This window comes from Equus asinus, chromosome 3 (genome assembly GCF_041296235.1).
Source record: "Equus asinus isolate D_3611 breed Donkey chromosome 3, EquAss-T2T_v2, whole genome shotgun sequence".
Lineage (NCBI taxonomy): Eukaryota > Metazoa > Chordata > Mammalia > Perissodactyla > Equidae > Equus > Equus asinus.
The window spans coordinates 100,225,339-100,245,752 of NC_091792.1; the positions used below are offsets into that span (position 1 = coordinate 100,225,339).

General features: G+C 39.8%; 1 protein-coding gene across 3 annotated transcripts in view; it reads right to left on the reverse strand.

Moving 5' to 3' along the window:
* FRAS1 (Fraser extracellular matrix complex subunit 1) overlaps positions 1 to 20,414 on the reverse strand; it is a 419,525-nt gene that overhangs the window by 136,780 nt on the left and 262,331 nt on the right. For 2 of the 3 annotated variants that reach the window (XM_044766201.2, XM_014865057.3), the window contains exons 24-29: positions 19,977 to 20,117; positions 18,921 to 19,061; positions 17,285 to 17,422; positions 14,268 to 14,538; positions 10,661 to 10,745; positions 7,644 to 7,970 (exon numbers count right to left, since the gene is read on the reverse strand). In XM_044766201.2, coding sequence (XP_044622136.2) covers positions 7,644 to 7,970; positions 10,661 to 10,745; positions 14,268 to 14,538; positions 17,285 to 17,422; positions 18,921 to 19,061; positions 19,977 to 20,117 — 1,103 coding nt within the window. The remainder of the gene's footprint in view (positions 1 to 7,643; positions 7,971 to 10,660; positions 10,746 to 14,267; positions 14,539 to 17,284; positions 17,423 to 18,920; positions 19,062 to 19,976; positions 20,118 to 20,414) is intronic. The other variant, XM_044766202.2, reaches the window with a different exon arrangement.

Sequence of the window (20,414 nt, forward strand, 5' to 3'; positions counted from 1 at the left end):
GTGAAGAAAAAGTGACACTCTCTTAAGGTTGGCTGGTAGAAGACACTATGCTAAAAGTCTCCATTCATCTTATAGGCACCATAAAGTCAACAACGAGTCTTCAGGGAAGGAAATGAGATGATGAGACCTGGGTTTTAGAAAGACTCCAGCAGCAAAAGATGGAGGGGACTGTGATGAACTAGGAGCTGTAGAAACCATTTAACAAGTTCCTGTAATGGCTCAGGTGAGAGAAGATGAGAAGATAATTGCAGTGGGAATGGATAGTTACAAATAGATTCCAGAAACACCACCGAGGCCGAATCGACAGGCCTTGATGATTGATTGAAAGTGAAGCCTTAGAAACAACCGTTGGGAGTAGCTGGCTGGCAGAAATCACCCATTTAGCACTCCTGAGAAGGCAATGATTTTAATTGCCAAAGCTAATATCATTAAAAAGTGCTCCCGTTCCTGATTTGCCCACCTCTTCCAAGGCCTCATAACTGACATTTTCCACAGAATGAGATTAGCGAGGCTGCCAGGGTTCAGTTTGTTTTCATACTTTTAAAATCAGTAAATCTGATATTTTGAAATATGGCATTTCAGAAGGGATGTTTTTCTAAATTATTGTTATTACTTTCAAATATGCCAATAAACAGAAGATAGCAAACAGCACTCTCCGAGGGGAATATTCAGAACAGAAGACAACAAATACTCCTTTGACACGAGAGCATTTGCCCCCCTCAGGAGGGGGTCATGGCCATTTTTACCACAATCACCAGGAAACTGAGTCAAACAGTGCCCAGGAGAACAGCAGCAAAGGCACCTTCTATTGTGATTGGTGCTCAGGGGCGAACTCCCAGAGAATTTTTTCCTTTCACATTGATACAGCATATTATTTACAAAAACATCAAAGTGTGCCAAGAACTGCCTGTTATCTACTAGAATTTTTGGGGAAAAGCCATATTAACTCCAGTAGAGTTTTATATAACATGATACACTTGGACCCAGATGTCTTAATTGCTAGAAATCTTTCTAAAAGCAGCAGCCTCAACCACTTTAATTACGGTAATGGAGATGGGTCACACACCAACAAACACATTCTTGACTACCAAGGCAAGGTGGTTTTTCAAATATTCCAAGCAAGTAAGCAGTGTGACCCGAACGCACCTCCCCAGGTGTCTTTCCCACTACATCTCTATCTTGACTATACTTTCTCAATACAATTCTCTGTAATTCCTGAGTGAGTGAATATTTTTAGGAGACAATTCTCCTTGCAAGTCAGTGTTCAGAGTCTAGCAACATCTGGAACTTATTAGAAGTTCAAAATCTCAGGCCCCACCCGAAACCTTCTGAATCAGATCTTTGGAATTAGAATCTTAGCATTTTATTTTTTTCACCAGCTTTATTGAAGTATACTTAACAAATAAAATTTTTATATATTTAAGGTGTACAACGTGATGTTTTGACATATGTATACATTGTGATATGATTAGTACAATCAAGCTAATTAAGGTATCTATCACCTCACATGGTTACAATTTTTTTGGGGGTGGTGAAAACACAAGACCAACTCTCTTGGGAAATTTCAAGTATACAATACAGTATTATTAAGTATAGTCACCATGCTGTACATTACATCCAGAACTTATTTCCCTCCCATAACTGAACCTTTGTACCCTCTGACCAGGATCGCCCCATTTCCCTCACCCCCTGGCAACCACTGTTATACTCTGCTTTAATGAGTTCAACTTTTTTAGATTTAAAATCTAAGTGAGATCATGCAGTATCTGTTTTTCTGTGTCTAGCTTATTTTACTTAACATAATGTCCTCCAGGTTTATTCATGCTGTCACAAATTGTAGGATTCCCTTCCTTTTTAAAGGCTGAATACTATTCCACTGTATATACATACTACATTTTCTTTATCCATTTATCCATTGAGGAACACTTAGATTGTTTCCATATCTTGGTTATAGTGAAGAATGCTGCAATAAACATGGGAATGCAACTATCTCTTTGAGATACTAATTTAACTTCCTTTGGATATAGAGCCAGAAGTGGTGTTGCTGGATCATATGCTAGTTCTGTTTTTAATTTTTTGAGGAATCTCCATACTGTTTTCCATAATAGCTTCACCAATTTACATTGCCACCAACAGTGTACAAAGGTTCCTTTTTTTCCACACTCTCACCAACGCTTATTATCTTCTGTCTTTTCCGTAAGAGCCATTCTAACAGATATGAGGTGATATCTCACTGTGGTTTTGATTTGTATTTCCCTCATGATTAATAATGTTGAGTACCTTTTCATGTACCTGTTGACCATTCGGATGTCTTCTTTTGAGAAATGTCTATGCAGGTCCTTTGCCCATTTTTTAATTGAATTATTTGTTTTTTGGCCATTGAGTTGTTTGAGTTCCTTATGTATTTTAGATATTAGCCCCTTTTCAGACACTTGGTTTCAAATATTTTCTCCCATGCTGTAGGCTGCCTTTTCATTTTGTTGATTGTTTCCTTTGTTTTTCAGTTTGATGCATTCATACTTGCATTTTAATAAGATCCCCAGGAGATGAGGAGTCATGCCCAGGAATGAGAGAAGCACAGCCCAGGATAGAGATCTCAATGGATCTAGAGTGGTTCTCCTGAAACGCCACAGACAGGCCTTTCAGAATATTTACATCTATAACAGGATAATACATATGCCTCTGTTTGTAAATTATGTGTTCACACTACTTAAGGAGAAACAGACAACTGTCTAAGGAAAAGAAGTACTCTTCCCACTCATTATGTTGAAGATGGTTTTTCTGGCTGCTTTCTTTGGGAGAGGGTACATGGAAGATTCAAAAAGAGATGAACAGAAGGCTGTACACTATCTTTTCCATGGCTAAAGTGTCCAAAAACCCAGACAAATTTTAACATTTCCCCAATGGTTCTGACATTTTGCAATTTATTTATCTCCTTGTTTTTTTTCCTGCACAATGTGCATATATCCCTGTAAGCTCAAGAAATTAGCCATAATATCAGTTGAATAATCTCCTGCCTAGTGATGTTTGATATATCCTTCAGGGCACCACATTAGAAGGCAATGAAATCCCAACAAAAGATTATGGGGGTATAATTAAAACGGGGCTTTAAATTAAATAGTTCTCCTAATTCATTTCATAGAACAATAGGCGTACAGAAATGCTGGTAATAAAGTTTAGCCATTATATATTGTATTACAAATAAAAATATTAACGTTGTAAACCAAAAGTAAAGGCCCAAACCTTTATCATTTGGAGGAAAAATCACACAAACAAAATGAAACTCCCCCCTCCCCCCCACCAAATAAAGGTTGAGACATAAATGATGAGCTCAAATGATAGCGTACCCCAACCTCAGGCCAAAATATTCAAGATAAAAAATTTTAAAACTTAATTAAATAGAAAATGATGATAATTAGATATAACAGCAATCCTAACATTTTATTTACTCTGTAAAAATATATCATAATTTGCAAAGGTTCATTTATATCATAACTTTTAAAATTTAATCTTGTAGGACATTGTGGATTTTAGAGAAGAATCATGTGGAGTGGTGCATATAACGTGAAACTTAGATGCTATTTACCAGGATGAGGAACGATGGAAAGATAATTAGACTGTTTTTGTGTTTGTCAATGTGCATGTGCACCTCCTTCAGGTCAAGAATATTTTCAACTTTCTCTCTATGTAGCCTTCAACTGCTTTATAAATAAATAAACTTTTTGAAATCAGCAAACATCTTACAAGACACTAAACTGAATAAGCTAAGCAAGTCCAAAAGAGGTGAAACCCAGACACGCAGTGAGGATTTATTTATGAGATAGACAGACTGTTATTCAGAAAAATAAACATTTTTGTGCCACTGATATTTATAATTTTCACAAACATCTTTATTATCAAACTGTGTCCCCTCAAGACAACCAATGGGAGGATAGGTTTTAAGAAAATTGAGGGAAAGCACAACAGGGTTTTTAACTGCACACGGGTCTTACTAAGGTCAAGCAGCCAGAGAGGACTCTGAGCAATAGAATTTTCCATCCAGTTCATAGCATGACACTTGGGGGCTTTTAACATCAAAGCATTACCGAGCTGCAGAAAATAACTGCTCAAACAACAACAAATGAGGTCAAAAAGATCACCAGATTTATTGCCAAAGTGGAAAAAGGAGCATGATTTCCAGAGATGACTTAATTAATGAAAAAGGAGGCAATTCCTTGAGAGTCCAGCAGTGGAGAGAAACCCACCAATAAGCATGACTTTCCCTGCTCACATTTCAGCCCCTGTGAGATGCCGAAATGCTTTAGAATCGTATCTCTAGCAGGCCTGGGTTTGGTAATCCACTCAATTAATAAAAGCCTGCTCAGCAGAGCATTCTTTACCTTTTAATCTTATTTCTTTTGCCTCCTCCTCCCAAGAAAACATGTTTCAACATCAGTCCTGGGTCTATTTTCTCCTCAGTGACCCAGTATAAGCCTGGAGGGTGGTAGTCAAGTTTACTCACTGCTAGGCCAAGGATAAAAACATAAGTTTGGGAAAAGTGATGTAGAACTTGAGAAATAAGAGTGGGACTGACAGTTCCTACCCTCAGTCCCAGACGGTCCACCCCAGCATCAGCAGAGGTGCCCTGAAGGCTTCTCATCTGATGCAGAGATCGATTCAAAGGCAGGAAGACGGGCACCAGGCTCGCTCAAGCTGTTGCATCCATCCATCTATCTATCCATCCAACAAAAATGTACTGAACTCTGACGATGTGCCTTGCTCAAGAGAGTAAGACTGAAACACTTTCCGCTCTCACAAGCTTCATTTTTCTACCCTCCCTTCCTTTCCATCCATCTTACCAGGTTAAGTTTTCTGTTGAACAACATCGGCATTAATTTGTACATTCATTCACTAGGAATTAGACCTAAACTCCTTGGCCATTCCATTTAAGCCACTAGCTAGACATCAGCCAGTAATTGGCCTCACTCCAAATTTAATACACAGGTAACCTCAGGGTAAGGACTCGGATGATCATCTTGTAAAACGGCTATCAGAACAAAATCAATCATGTCTGACTACATACCTACTAGAACCCATTAACAGTTGAGCCAGTTTTTTCCTCTTGGGCTCCAGTAGACTTATGATTATAAATAGCTTCACTTGTAACAAGATGTGGTGAGCCCAGAGGGAAGATTCCAGGAGGCCTGGGGCCTAGACAGCTTGGATAGGAAACTGAGAAAATGACTAAATTACTGTCTCCATTCTGTCCATTAAAGGGATAAGAATATATATGACCACAACATTGAAAAATCTGGGCTAGAATGAAAAGAGCTGCATGGTTAAAGTGTGAGAAGCCAGAATTTACTTGAGTTGAAATCACAGATCCAGCACCAAAAACCTCAATGAAAAATAAACATTTTTAAACCTCTCTAAATGTTTTCAAACCTTCTTTTTTTGTTTCCTCTTTTGGAAAATAAGAGATAATAATTGTACAAATATTCTAGAATGACCATGAAGATCAAATGGAATAATTCACATCAAGCATTAGTGCCCAATAAAGGTTACAAACTAAACAAACAGAAATACCTTCTACCCATAGTAGAATTTCCTTAGAAGAAATAAGGTCGTAGAGTCTCTATTCTAATCCTCTTCACAAAGATATTGTAAAGATCAGAGTACTTTTAGCCCACATGATGGACAGGTAAGCACAGCACTATATGAGACGGAGGGATGGTAGGGAGAAGGAGGAGGGACAGACACCATAAACACCAACATGACTCCCAAGTTATAAGCACTACAAGAATTCTTAAGTTCTGTGCTTCTGCCTTATTTATAAATTAAAATTCTATTTGTATGTTTCGTTTCCTTTTGGTAGTCAAATCAACTAAAATCTTAGAAATACTCTTTGACATTGGGCCACACCACAGGAAATGATTGTGCAATACACTCAATTGAGCTCCAAACACGGAGATTGAAACCACAATAGGAAAGGTGGCTGCCGGAGTTGCAATGAAATCCTCTAACAATCTTTGGTAAGAAACCAAGAAGGAAGAAAAGAAAACTTTCTGTCTCTGTCTAGACTTCATCTCTTCAGAACTAAACCTCATCTCCCAGGGCGATTGCAAGAGGGTGATAATTAGGATTAGCTACAAGGTGGCTATCTGCCAACTCTATCTCATAATCAGCCTCCATTTACTCGCATCTATCTCATGCCACCATCACTGTTTTCAGCAGCTGAAAATAATGAGACAAGAGCCTGAGAAATTAGCTAGCAGACCATATTAGATTCAGCTGTTCACCTTCAAGAGGATCCATTGCAAATTTTGAGTGATCATTGGTGAGAAAGTGACAAGTGATTTCTAAACTGTCCTCAGCAAGTCAATCACTCTAGCTAACGATTAATGACACTGCAGTAGGGACTGATATTTGGAACGAAAAGTTCAAAAGAAATTATAAGTCTCCCAATCTACTACCATGGGCAAGAGCTATTCTTGCCGTAACAGAGAAAAGAGCTGCTAGTGGAATATCATCAAGTAAACAGTTTTGAAAATGTTTTTCGATGGGCTCTTTGATCTTGCATGGGTTAGCTGAGTATTTTCCAAAATGTGACAGCCATCCCATTAGTAGTATCCAAGAACATTTTATGTAGTACATGGGTAAATTTTTATTAAATGGTTATGTATTAATTTTAATATTTTAGAAAAAAGTATAATTCAATATTAAGCTCATGATTTCTCAAGTATTATTAATTAGGATGAGGCCATAATAAAAAAGTAAGTTGATTCAAAGAAAAATTTCAAGTAAATAATAGGACAGGTGCTCACAGATATGGCAAAAACATATGGAAGTGGCATGGGAATGACTCAGACTGAGAAAAACTGCTTTTCACTGGGCTCCTACCTGCTGTGCCAAGGATTCCTGTGATTACTAAAAGGGAGAGTTCCCTCATCCTACTGCACTTGGGCTAACAGAATGGCTGAACTCATCTTTTTTGATTCATTATGATAGCCTGACCATGAGCTTCACATTGCATGAGCTGTTTTAGGAGGGCAGACAAGAACAGGGGCACGCTTGATTCTTATGATGGTGCTCAGGCTGGTGACAAAAAAATTAGTGAACAGGGGCTGGCCCCATGGCCGAGTGGTTAAGTTCGCGCGCTCCGCTGCAGGTGGGCCAGTGTTTTGTTGGTTCAAATCCTGGGCACGGACATGGCACTGCTCATCAGACCACACTGAGGCAGCATCCCACGTGCCACAGCTGGAAGGACCCACAACAAAGAATATACAACTATGTACCGGGGGGCTTTGGGGAGAAAAAGGAAAAAAATAATAAAATCTTTGGAAAAAAAAAAGAATTAGTGAACAACGAGGCATTTTTATGGCAGCAAGTCAACATAAAAGTTCAAAAGTTTCCCTTTTATAGAGAACAGGGGGACAGGTCTTTGAGATCAAGGGTGCTCCTAACAAAATATATAATGCCTCCTGAAACTGGGTAATGTGTTCTACTGATCTTCTTTGAACGTCCTAAGTATCTCACTAATAGGGTTTAATAAGTGTTTGGATAAATAAATAACTAGCCATATCTTAACTTTATTGCAAAATATTGTCATCAACAGAACTTCACATCTAGGTGCAAGGAAATTTTGCTCTAGGAATGGCACCTACCTTGGGCACGGTCTTCACATGGAACAGTATATTTTGGAAGGAGTGTCCGTCATTGGCCTGCAAGACTGCAACATCAGATGTGCTATCTGAGCCATCATGAGCATAGTGGAGGAGGCCCCTGGAGAGTTCATCCAGCCGGAATTGATAGATAGGGTTTGCAGGAGACTGAAGTGTTTGGAGCAACTGGCCATGAAGTGGAGGATCCAGCACTTCGACTACCACATCCTGTGGGTTGTCATCATCTCGGATGTCAAGCAGCTGGGTGGTGATGGTTCCCCTCGCTCCTCTGCTAATATGGAGGGCTTCATTTCTCAGCACATAGGGGGCCTGTGGAGTCGAAGGGAAGGAGGAGAAGAAAAGTCATTTAGCAGGAAAATCCAGTGGACTAGATACCAGTTGTGTGCAACCTGATTGATATTTCTAAGCTTTTCAAGGAACTCTAGGCACTCCGGCAAAGTGCCAAACTGTTGCATAGATAAAGTATTTGTCTGAGGGTAGTCAGTCAAAGTAATCACAGCAAATGAGGTTACTTCACACCTCCGGTTCTGGAGGTTTCTCAAGCTACTTTCAAGACCACAGTATTCATCAGAGGCAATTGAGGTGAGCTGCATGCTTCTGAATCTCTGATGTCTCTGTTCTCTTGATTGACACTATACCCCCTGTGTTGTAACTGGGATCAGCTCAGTGTCAGGGAACCCACTCAGCCGTCAGCAACCAAGGGAGACTAATAAGAGAGGTATAGAATTTTTGCACTTGTGTTGGGAGTTGAGCACTTTATTTCAGGCTACTCTGCAGCATGCTGACTCGGAGCAAGATACTACTGCATTCTGAATTCACGCTGTTTCTGGTCCCTCCCGGTAACTTTCCTCAAGCTGTCTCAGTCTCATCCATATCCTGAGGGGGCCTACTCCAACTCAGGTTATAAAGCCTGATAAGATCATGGTCTGAGTAAGGCAGCCACCTGGTTAATTCATGTGGCAAATTTTAATGTTTCCCTTAGGATTACCAGGTTTCCCCCCACCGACTTAAGTAAACAGATAAAATGTTCTTTCATAAAGATAAAACTTAATGAACCCATCAAAAAAAATATGGAGGCCAGAAGCCAAAGAAAACATTATCTTAGTTTTTTATATCGTTTGAAGTTGAACTATCTAGGACTTTTCTCAGCACACTGCCTTCTTTAATCCAAATGGCTTTCTTTTAAAACTTCACCTCCTGGCCTCCTGGAAATTTCAATATCTATTAAAGTAATGTCTAACTAATGCATCATTATCATAATCACATAGTAGGAAACTAGCTGATAGTTACTCCTCTGAATTCCCGAGAATTCAAAAGCTGTGATTTTCTACACGGGAATGAATGGCCCCTCAGATTCTGAAAGAGGAGATGTCAAAGGTGATGTCAAAATCCATAAATGGAAAAGATCGAATTAACTTACATGAGAAAATCTCAGGGAGGCTCAAGACCATATTGAAATATCACAGAAACGTAAAGGAACAAAAATAAGTTAAAATTCATTTCTAAAATTCCACTTTTACAAGGTTAAAATGCTAAAGGTTTCTCATATAATAAATAACATAAAAAACATGCCCTAACTATCTACTATAGTTAGGAAAAGAAAGAAACAAAAATGAGGGAACCATGGGAACTCACCACCTCAGATTAGGAAGTAACCTGCCAACACCTACCCTATGTCTTTTATTCACCTAATTAGAGGAACTGTATCAGCACAAACAAAAAGAACAAAACAAAACTTCTGAGCCTAAGTACTGAGAAACATCTAAGCCAGGAAGTGCTCAGACTCAACGTGGCCCTCTGGCACATATTTACAGAGATCACAGGTTTCAGCTTTAATTAAAACAAAATTCATACTCTCAGCCCAACCCTGAGGTCAAATTAACTCAGGTCAATTTCCAATCATTCCTCAACTTCAGTCACCCTTGAAGTGAGAATGCCATCAAGAAGAGCTGAGCTGGGCTGTGAATACTATTTGGCAGCTACTTCTGGCTGAAGTCTATATTATCCATGGTCTGTGGTCTTTACATTTTTGGACCCAAAATATAAAAATATCAGTTTAAAAACAACAACCTTCTTTGAATCATGACTAACACACTACTAATATCTGGATATTCTGGTTGTCTTGGTTCCCCATGCTGATATCCCACTCTCTTGCTGTTCAGAACTTAAGAATATATCTATCTTCCTACTCTCTTTACACGCTTCAGCAGTTCAATCCCTCAAGACCGGTTCCTCAGAGCATCTACTACTATATGTATTCTGGACACAGAAGTACAACTTGACAGAGATGAGTGATGAGAACAGAAGAGCCATCACACTGAGTTTTATAGCATCTACCATGATTTCCTCAGACTTGTGTGTGGCTGATGATCACACTAGCTCCTCATCTAAGTAGATCCTTAATAAGATCTTCTAACTACTGCAAACTGGGTTAAACGTAGTGCAGCTACATGACAGATAGGCAAAAAGTAGCTGAACATAATTCCACATCGCTGAGAGAGACATATTTAGACAAAACAAACTCATTTACCTAAGAATAGGAAAGTCTTAACAACTGGAACAGCTTCAAATTATTCTGAAGGGCTATATCAGATTCAGTAAACTAAGGCACCATAATGTAATGGTCAAGAACACAGACTCTGTTGCCAGATTTACTGGGCACAAATCTTAGCTCTCTATTTATTAGCTCTATCACCACAGACAAGTTACTGAATCTCCCTATGGCTTAGTTTACTCAACTGTAAACTGGGGATAATAATACCTCATAAGACTGGCATGAAGATTAAATGAGAAACACTAAGAAGAGTACTACAGACGTTTTAGTAATTGTAGCTGTTATTACCCACAAGTACTAAAAATTACTCCAGTGGCATTTCATGAGGAAACCGAGACAAAATTAACTTAGCTCAATCATTTTTGCTAAAATTACAAGAAATCTCGATTTGGGCTTGAGAATTAGTAGGCATGTGAAATTATTAAGTGTGTGGCACTTTTATTACCTGTGTTGAAAATGCTTGTATGTTGATCAGCTGTGGCTCAGAGAAGAACTGCTGGTCACTAATTTTCAGGGAAAAGTACCCCTTCCTAAAAGAAATCCCCAAGAAAAGGAATGAGAAAATACAATCATTAAATTATTCTTTAGAAAGACAGGAATGACAAATATTTTCAGGTTATGTGCATGTATGAATTTGGATCAAACCACTACAGTAGTATCATATTCATACTGTAAATAAAAATGACCAGCTAAAGAGGAACACAGTGAGAGGCAGGTAAAACTACTATGCTTTCTTAGATCTCATTATAACACAACAATTATGTAAACTTTTTGTTTCCTGTTTTTCTAAGTTGAATATATGAAAGATTGAAAATGAGTTGTGGGACCAAGACAGGTTAGTAATATATTGTAGGCTAACGGTTAAATTGGAGAATGGAAAGGAATTTTTCATAGTCCCTGACTAGTTCTCAATGATTCCCTCTTTCCCGCAAACCCTCTCCCCAATGCCTGCCCAATTCATGTGAGTGGACCCCTATTAACAATATCTGCAAAATTTGTATTACACAACTCTATCTATCCCCTTTCCCCTCTGCCCACTGCACAAACATTCAGTGTGGACTTGACTGGGGAAGGAAGAGTTATTCCCTGGAAATTTGGAACTGGCCTGAGAGTCTTCATTTGAACATGTGGGAACCATAGTCTGCAGTGTCAATGGGAATGTGGAGCAGGCCTTTCTGTAGGAGAGAGGTGAATGAAGCCTATGAACAAAGAGACACAGAGACAAGAGGAAGAATGGAGTCCTGCTTCCCATTCCGGGTTCTAGCTTCCAGGCTTGCCCTGGAACCTAGCTGCTCTTAACGTCTTGAGATCTGAGCCCCCCGCAATGTTAGAACAAGCCTTACTATTTTGCTTCATCTAGTTCACAGTGACTTCCATTACTCTTCTAACCAAAGAGTCCTAATTAGTAGGACAAAATAAGGCTCACTCTTTGCTGTGGTTTTTACTTCCTGTAAAAGAATGTTGTTCCAGCAGCTTCAGAGACTACTAGAAGGGAAAATTCAGAGTTGCCCACCTTCAAAGTCAAAACAAGCACAGCACTCCCTGTGGGCTGGTAAGATGTGAGATTAACGCATTATGGGAGGTTTTGGATTCTCATCTATGATAGGAACCATCGTTTTAAAAGTTCTTTAAAAGGTATTCTTGGAACTAAGTACTGATACATGAAAGAATGTGGATGGGTCTCAAAAGCATTATGGCAAAAGCCATAAACAAAAAGATTACATATTGTATGATTCTATTCCCATGACATTTCAGGGCAAAACTCTAAGGGTAAAAAATAGATCAGTGGTTGCCAGGGACTGGGACTGTAAACATACAGGGGCATGACTGTAAAATGGAGATTTTTGTGGGTAATGGAACTGTTTTATATCTTGAGTGTGGTTGTGGTCTCAAGACTGCAAGACTGTATATATCTGTAAATACTCACAGAACAATACACCTTAAAATGGGGAATTTTATTGAATGCAAATTATACCTCAATAAACCCTATTTTTAGAAAAAATATTCATTCCTGTCTTCCTTCCCATTCTATCCTCCCCTTCATTTTCTGCACCATTTGAATCCTGCTCCTCTCTACTTTCACCTCCAGACTTCAAGAGAATGCAATTGATGGGAGAAACAGAATGAACAATGAAGGGGTAGTTACTCCCAACCTACTGGGGAAAAATGAGTTTTGGTGGCACTCAGGTTCCAATAACTGTTCAGCATCTCAGCTTATCAAGGTCACCACGACTATATTTACAAGTTGTCTTGTATTCCACAGGGGCATTCCAATCCCAAAGGAATCCAGTCTAAAGAATCATGGTCAGTGTTTTCATGGGGAAAGACAAAACCACACACCTATGTGGTAGGTTGCCCCTTCTGTTTTTGCGTCATTCAGTGACTTACATAGTTTCCTTTTTTTCAGGAGTTTCTACCAGCTTTGTTTTACTATTCCTCTTATTCTTTCGTTTAAATTTTTAAATAACAAAAATCCAGTATTAAAATGGATACAAGAAAAAAGAGTTCTGAAAGAATTCCCTGCAAAATAGTTGCCATTCTTTGTCCCATTTAGGAGTGCAAAGCTGACTCTGCAAGAGAATAGGTGATAAGAGACTAAAGAAGTTTAACAGACAAGAGGGTTAACTTTGGGAGTCTATGGAGCTTTATATACTTTGCACACTTTTCACAAGTGATTCCAAGATAAATGACTACAGACGTGGAGCTGTGTGTGTGTGTGTGTGTGTGTGTGAGATGCCAACACTTAAGAACTATGCTTGAAGCGAAATGAATGAAGGAGAAGGAGCATAAATTTGAAGAGTGATACTATGGCATCACACCAGAGTTTCAAGCTCCATCTCTGTAGCAATATTTCTCTAGGCAATTCTCTTTCGCCCCTTGAGGATGGAAGCATGCCCATTGTTCCTAGTATTATCAAGGAGGAAGAAATCATAGTGGCTATATGGCATGGGTTGTGGGATCAGAGAGCCTGTGGTTGGAGTCTCAGCTCAGCACTCACAGACTGCAAGGCCTTGGGCAAGATTACGTATACTTTCAAGGCCTCAGTTTCCCTATCTGTAGACTGGGAACATAAGCATATATAATCCACGTAAAGTGCTTAACACAATGCCTGGGTCATAGCACTCAGCAAATGTTAGTTGTTCTTATTTCTATAACACGGTCTTTTGAGCTTACTGGCATCACCAGCTCTGAATAGAAATAGGGAAAAGTGCCACCTACTTTTCTGCCCACCTATCTCCTAGCCCAAACCTTAAAAAAAATCTCAAGTTTAGTGGTGGCAGTAAAAAGTACTCACTGTGTCCTTATCACTGGCCCATGGGTTTCAATGCCTTGTTTATACATATAGTCTCCAAATTATCTGCACTAATGAGGCAGAGCAGAGTGAAGGATAATCCAAGAGGCTAATCTTTGGGGTGCATTTTTCTATTTCTGTTTAGTAGATTTACTCTGCTAATTATATGGCTGGTATTTGCTTAGGTTAGTGTTAACATTCAACTGTATTCCTGAAGCATATGTCAGCTGGAGTGGGGAAGACAGCCAGAAGTGTGTTAGGCATCAGGGGAAAACTGGATCAGGCTTAAAATTTAACCACAATTAATTCCATAAAGTGGATAATAAAAAGTTAACTATGACCTTTAGTTTCTTTCCAACTCTGAAATTCTAGGAACCATATACCACCTTGAAAAGTATGGACTCCATCCTCTGGCCACTCCCTACTCCCAGTGTATTAACTTAATGTTGAAGAAGCAGCTGTAGCATCTGGGTATATAATACGTTTTGTTTCTGCTGGGCCAAAAAACTGGGTAATTGTTCTAGGAACTTTCCTGTCACATCAGAGAATTACCCATAATTATGTGATAAAATGAAAATGCCGCTAACAGAAGCACACTCTCTGAGCAATTATGGTGAAATGATGACAGGCAGCTGAAAGCGTTTGGCATTTGTAGAGTATCGATCTTCCCCAGAAGAGAAGAGACAGCTATTGAGAAGAGGGAGGGGCGTGAAGCACCGATGGAAAGGAGGCAGGAGGAAAACAACGAACACTGAGTCACCTGGGTTTTTCTTTGCTGTGCACGAAACGCACTTTTTTCGCATTCACATCTTTCCAGCTAAAATGGCTGGCCTTGTCGAGCTGAACCTCTTTTCCATTCCTTGAGAGCACCAGCTGACCATTGGTGGGAGTGCTCACGACATGGAACAGGAGGTCTTCCATATTGCCATCCTGGTCTTGAACATTCAGGAGGGAAAAATCCAGGGGCTTCATTGAACCAATTGCAAGGGAGAGGGAACCATTCACATGGAGACTAGGGGTGTGTGTTTTGCCTGGAAAACACAGGAGTCCAAAGGTCAGGCTTGATACATTCAATAGTTAGGTTATTTATGTTTTTTTAAAAGAAATAGGCTTGTAATGTTCATTCAGAGCTACAAAGTTGAGACTCTTGGCGACTGTACATTATAAGCCTCCTAATCCAGTGGTTCTCACCCTGGATGCACATGAAAATAACACAGGCTCTCGATGTAACCATACAACTCCAAGAAGAAAATATAGGAGAAAATCTTTGATCTCAAATTGGGTAATGCTTTCTTAAATATGACACAAAAGCACAACTGACAAAAGAAAAAAATAGATAAATTGGACATCTTTAAAATTAAAATCTTTTGTGCTTTAAAGGACACGAGCAAGAAAGTAAAAAGGCAACCCACAGAATGGGAGAAAATATTTGCATATCATATATCTGAAAAAGGACCTGTATCCAGAATATATGAAGAACTCTTACAACTCAATAAAAGACAAATAACCCAGTTTTAAAATAGGCAAAAAATGTGAATAAACATTTCCCCCAAGAAGATGTACAAAAGGCCAATAAGCACATGAAAAGGTAGTCAACATAATTAGTCATCAGGGAAACGTGAATCAAAACCACAACGTGATACCACTTCACACCCACCAGGGAGGACAATAAAAAGTGTTTCTGAAGATGTGGAGAAATTGGAACCCTCACGTGTTGCTGGTGGGAATGCAAAATGGTGCAGCTGCTTGGGAAAAACAGTCTGGCAGTTCCTCAAACAATTAAACATAGAGCTACTATATGGTCCTGCAATTTTACCCCTAGGCATATACCTAAGAGAACTGAAACGTACGTCCACACAAAAACTTGTACATGAATAGTCAAAGCAGCATCATTGATAATAGCCAAAAAGTGGAAAGAATCCCAATGTCCATTAAGTGATGAATGGATAAACAAAATGTGGTATACCCATACAACGGAATATTATTCAATCATAAAAAGAAATGATATACTGATCCATGTTCCAACCTGGATGAACCTTGAAAATATTATGCCAAGTGAAAGAAGGAAGACATAAAAGGCCACATATTATATAATTCCATTTATGTGAAATGTCTAGAACAGGCAAATTCATAGAGACAGGAAGTAGGATTAGTGGTTGCCAGAGGCTGGGACAACTAGGCAATTGGGAGAAACTGCTAATGGTTATTGGATTTCTGTTTAGGGTGATCAAAATATCCTGGAATTCGATCGTGGTGATGGTTGCATAACTTTGTGTGAATATACTAAAAGTCACCGAATTGTATACTTTAAAGGGTGAATTCTATGGTATGTGAATTATACCTCAATAATAGTAACAATAAGCAATCACATAGGGATCTTTTAAAACAATACCATACTTGGGCTCCACCACCAGAGATTCTGACTTAGATGTTCTGAGGTGGGACCTTAGATTTTGCGAACTCCTCAGGTAATCCTAATGGGCTGCCAGGTTTGAGAACAACAGTCTTATTCTAATACATTTGTCATATCTCACCATCAGATCCATCAAGAGTAGGAAAAGAGGGAAGTGCCTGATACCATTTGCTAGAACAGTACAGTTAATCTACAATGAAGTAGAATTATCAGTGGTTTATATTTAGAATTCACGTGGAGATATATACTTTGTTCTAAAATTTTACAATCTCTGTCCATAGGAAACATATGATGGATGAATTAGGATTTCCGAACATGATGTGGTATTCGTTCTGTCTCCTGCCCAAACTTTAATTGGTAGTGTTTTCTTCTACAAGTAGGTCAGACAGGACAGTTTGGGAATGCCAAGTTTCAGGAGGACTACTTCTGCCGTAAGATTACTCTAAGAAGGTGAAATTCATTTTCACAAGTTGACTTGTACTACGTCCGAAGAGAAGTAAGCTGACTTTTAAGTACTTGGGGTTTCCAGAAGGATCCCAATAAAATAAGCCAAAGATACTTTTCCCCACAGAAAGTCCTAATATCTTTAGAGGTCAGAAATATAGAAACAGAAAATATGGTTGACTGTGGGGGTCAAAATATGCCTCATGTTATTGATGAAGGACACTCAAAAGCCAAGGAATGCTCAGCTATAATATAACTCCCAAGGTTCATTCACCTATAAAACTTCTGAGTTCAAAATTAAGACTGAATTTAGATTTGCTTCTCTTTGTTGTTCAAGGTGAAGTGTCCACTGATGTGTTGGACAAGCCTAGCTCCATTCCTTTAGCATGCTGTGTTATTCTTAATGGCAAACAGCGTGGCTTGAAATCCATTCACTTGAAACATATGACCCTCATGGGGCAGGCTCCTCGTACTATTTATTATTTATTTATCATTCATCTCCAGTGTGTACACGAAAGATGTACCATTACACTCTAGCATAATTAGCTCTACAAGTCTATATAAATATGAATAAATTATATGTGTGTGTAGATATACATATATAAGTATATATGTAATTTTATACAACATGACTGTATGTAGTTCAGGAACATAACTTTTCTGCCAAATTTCTGATCTAATAGTTGTGACTTTTAAAGCACAGATTGCCTCTTTTTCCCTTCCAAAAATCTTAGAAGTTGAGTTTTCTCAATTTTCCACCTTCTATAAACAGTCTCTTATTCCTTAGCAGCACCAGGGGTTTTTCCCAGAACAGGAATCCTGCATTTTACATCACATGAGCCAACTGCATCTGTAAACTCTGCCTTTGCATGGAGAAACTACAGATGAATTCACCAGACCATCAGAGCAGAAGCACTTACCAGCACATGTGTCATTAGAGTGGGCAGATAAGCCAGGAACACAGTTGGAAACACAAAGGCCATTCTTCAGAAAGAACCCGTGGCCACAGAGGTGACACCGGTCCCTGCGGCTGCATTGCAAGCATGCCCGAGGGCAGGCTATCAAAGAGAGGACACACTAAGTGAGGTGTAGCAAAGGCACAGGCACCAGCTCGGGCCATCAGTGATAGAGAAACGAAGAGTGAGAGCACAGCAACACAAGACCCCCAACTAGCAAAAGGGAATTCCAACTGAACTCCAACTGTTTCCTATGGAATTTCAGAGAGAGTTGATCTGCCCTCAGAGGGAAAGTGAATACAGAGGAGCAGCCTTGCTCACATACTGCTATCTGAAAATTCTGCACGTAAATGGATTGTCTGAAAAGTTAACCATACTGCCTTTAAGAGAGGACGTTCATAGTGATTAAGAGCAGAGGCCCTTCCTGGGTTCCTCCTCTACCACTTACCAGCTATCGACCTTAGGCAAGTTCCTTTAACAATCTGTGCTGCAATTTCCTAGTCTTAAAAGTGGGGATAGTTCTAGCACCTAAGGCAAAAACTGTTGGGAGGATTACATGTGTTGTAAGTGAAGTGACGAGAGTAGAGCCTGGCACACAAAAGGCCACAACTGCACCACTATAGCTGCTACTCTTATATTATTAATATTATTTTAAATGCATGAGGGGAGTGAGCCATCTAAAGGACCATAGGCTTATTTATTTGGGTCACTTTAATAATATCCTATAAATTGAGTGCTTGTGGCCTAATTTTGCTGCTTCCTTAGTTGAGATTTTGTTATACAGAGGTGGTGCAGCATAGTTTTAAGGGCCCTGGACTGGAATCAGAAAACTTGAGTTTAATATCTGATTTTATGTTGCCCTGGTTAATACTCTTAAGCCTCTTTTTTTTTTTACTTGTAAAATAGGAGTCATAGTTTTTGCCATATTTTACCAAGTCATTGTGAACATTAAAAGAGATAATGCAGATGGAGGTAATTTGGTGAAATGTAAAATGCCACACCTTGGCAATGGCATTTTTATTAAATGTCAGGTATTCTTTAAAGTGGGGCACATGGTGCCAAGTTTTGATAGAAATGATGAGAACAAACTGAAGACTCTTGTGGATAACTCAACAGACAAGGAGGTTAAGACTTTGGGTTTAACTTTAGTTTAATAATAAAAGTTCAGTGTGTCTCACTAAATTGCCCACAGAAATCCTATTCTTCAAGGATATTATGCCAATATCAGGGTCATTGGTAATTTAGTCTACACACTGAAAATCCTGTGCCCATATCAATAGGGCTGGTCCACTCTTAATGGATACTTCACCTTAGTTCAATAGAAGGCTTACATTCCATAAAATACTGGCTTTGTTTCCATAAAGTCCTTTAGGGACAATATCGATTTTGTACAAGAGAATTATTGGCCTGCACTTCCATATTCTATTTAACTAGCAATTGGCAGATGTGCATGCGAAGCCATCAATTATTTAGGCCAAGCTCCCTGGGTTTTCATTCTGCTTCTAACTCAGATTCTCCTTGGTTACCTGAGAATAAGCACACCTGACTTACTGGCTGCCCTCACTGCTTTCCAGAGAACTCAGCACGATCTCCAGGTTACCTGTGCATTTGTGATCTGCATGATCTGCAAAGTACCCCTTCCCACATTCCTGGACACACTGGGCTTCCAAGAGGAGAAATGGCCCTTCACAGCGGGTACACTCATGGGGACCTTGGCACTGGAGACAGTGGCTGTTGCAGCCTGAAAGACAAAAGTCAAGTCAACAGGAATGCGTATGGCTTTCCAAGGGGCTCCTGGACCTCATGGCGAGGCAGTATTAGATGGCAATCAGCAATACAACCTGATGTGCTGAGCAAAGCAGCAGACTAGGAGTCTGGATTCTGGTTGTGACTGCTGTACTTACCAGCTGGGTGACTTAGAACTAGTCACTCCACTTCTCTGAGCCTCAGTGTTTTCTCCTATAAAACGGACATACAGTCCCACCCAGCTCCCTGGATGAAGATCAAATTAAATAATGGAAAATACGAAGCAAACTATAAATTGACAGATATTAGCCATTACTGTTGTTACTAACTAGTTCTTGGCCCTCTGTACCCCTTGACTGAAATGTCACTACTTCCTGACTCACCCTGTCAGTTATCAGAGTCTCCAAGGAATGCTGTCTGTGTACTTTGGGTGGGCATTTCAGGGGCTGACGATTGTGTGGTATTAACTTGAGGCTGAAGTGGGTACTGGGCCAGAGACAGGTGATGGTGAGATATATGGTATATGGAGGGTTATGGGAGGCAGCTGGTGGAATAATATCATCTTGCCATGTGCTCAAATGACCAGAGTACACAGACCTCCCTATCTGGAGGAGAGGACTGTCCAATTTTTAAGGAAATCCAAAAATTATGGTCAAAATGTATCTGTTTGCGAGGTCATATACCCCCAAGATTCCCATACTGACCTCAAATTTTAGCAAATGTTGTATTGGGGCATAGGAGAAGAAAAGGGGGACATTTTTACTTTAACAAAGAAAAGCTCCTAGGAAAGAAACCAGAAAATGGATAAAAAGCCAGAAAGGAAACTTGTCACAGCCTCCTTCTCAGGACAGTAAAAATCAGAGGCGGCTGAAGCTTGGATGAGCACAGAGCAGGGGCTCCAGACACTTACTCTTGCAGAGGCCCGAGTCCCGGTAAAACGATGGGGAGCATTGCTCCACGCAGGCCCCGTCCTGGAGAACATAGCCCTCGATGCACTGCAGGCAGTCTGTCCTCAGAGGCCCGCTGCACGCATTGCAACTCCAGTCACACTCTAGAAAGAAAGTCTACGTTAGATCAGCTTTCATTCTGTCTACCCTCATCCCTGTGACTAATTTATGAGGACGCTGTCTGCAGCTGCATGGGGTGAAGTGAGGACACCCTAAGAGATGTCAGATACGTGAGCTCTAACGAGGTTCTGCTTGTAGCAGCCTGAATGCCTCTCTGAGGTTTAGTGTTTCCTAATTATGTTAGACACGGGCACGTACAAGAATCACTCCACGCTCGTGCAGAGCCTGCTTGTCAGCGGGGCTGCCAAGGAGCCACATCAACTTGATCTTATTCCACGGGC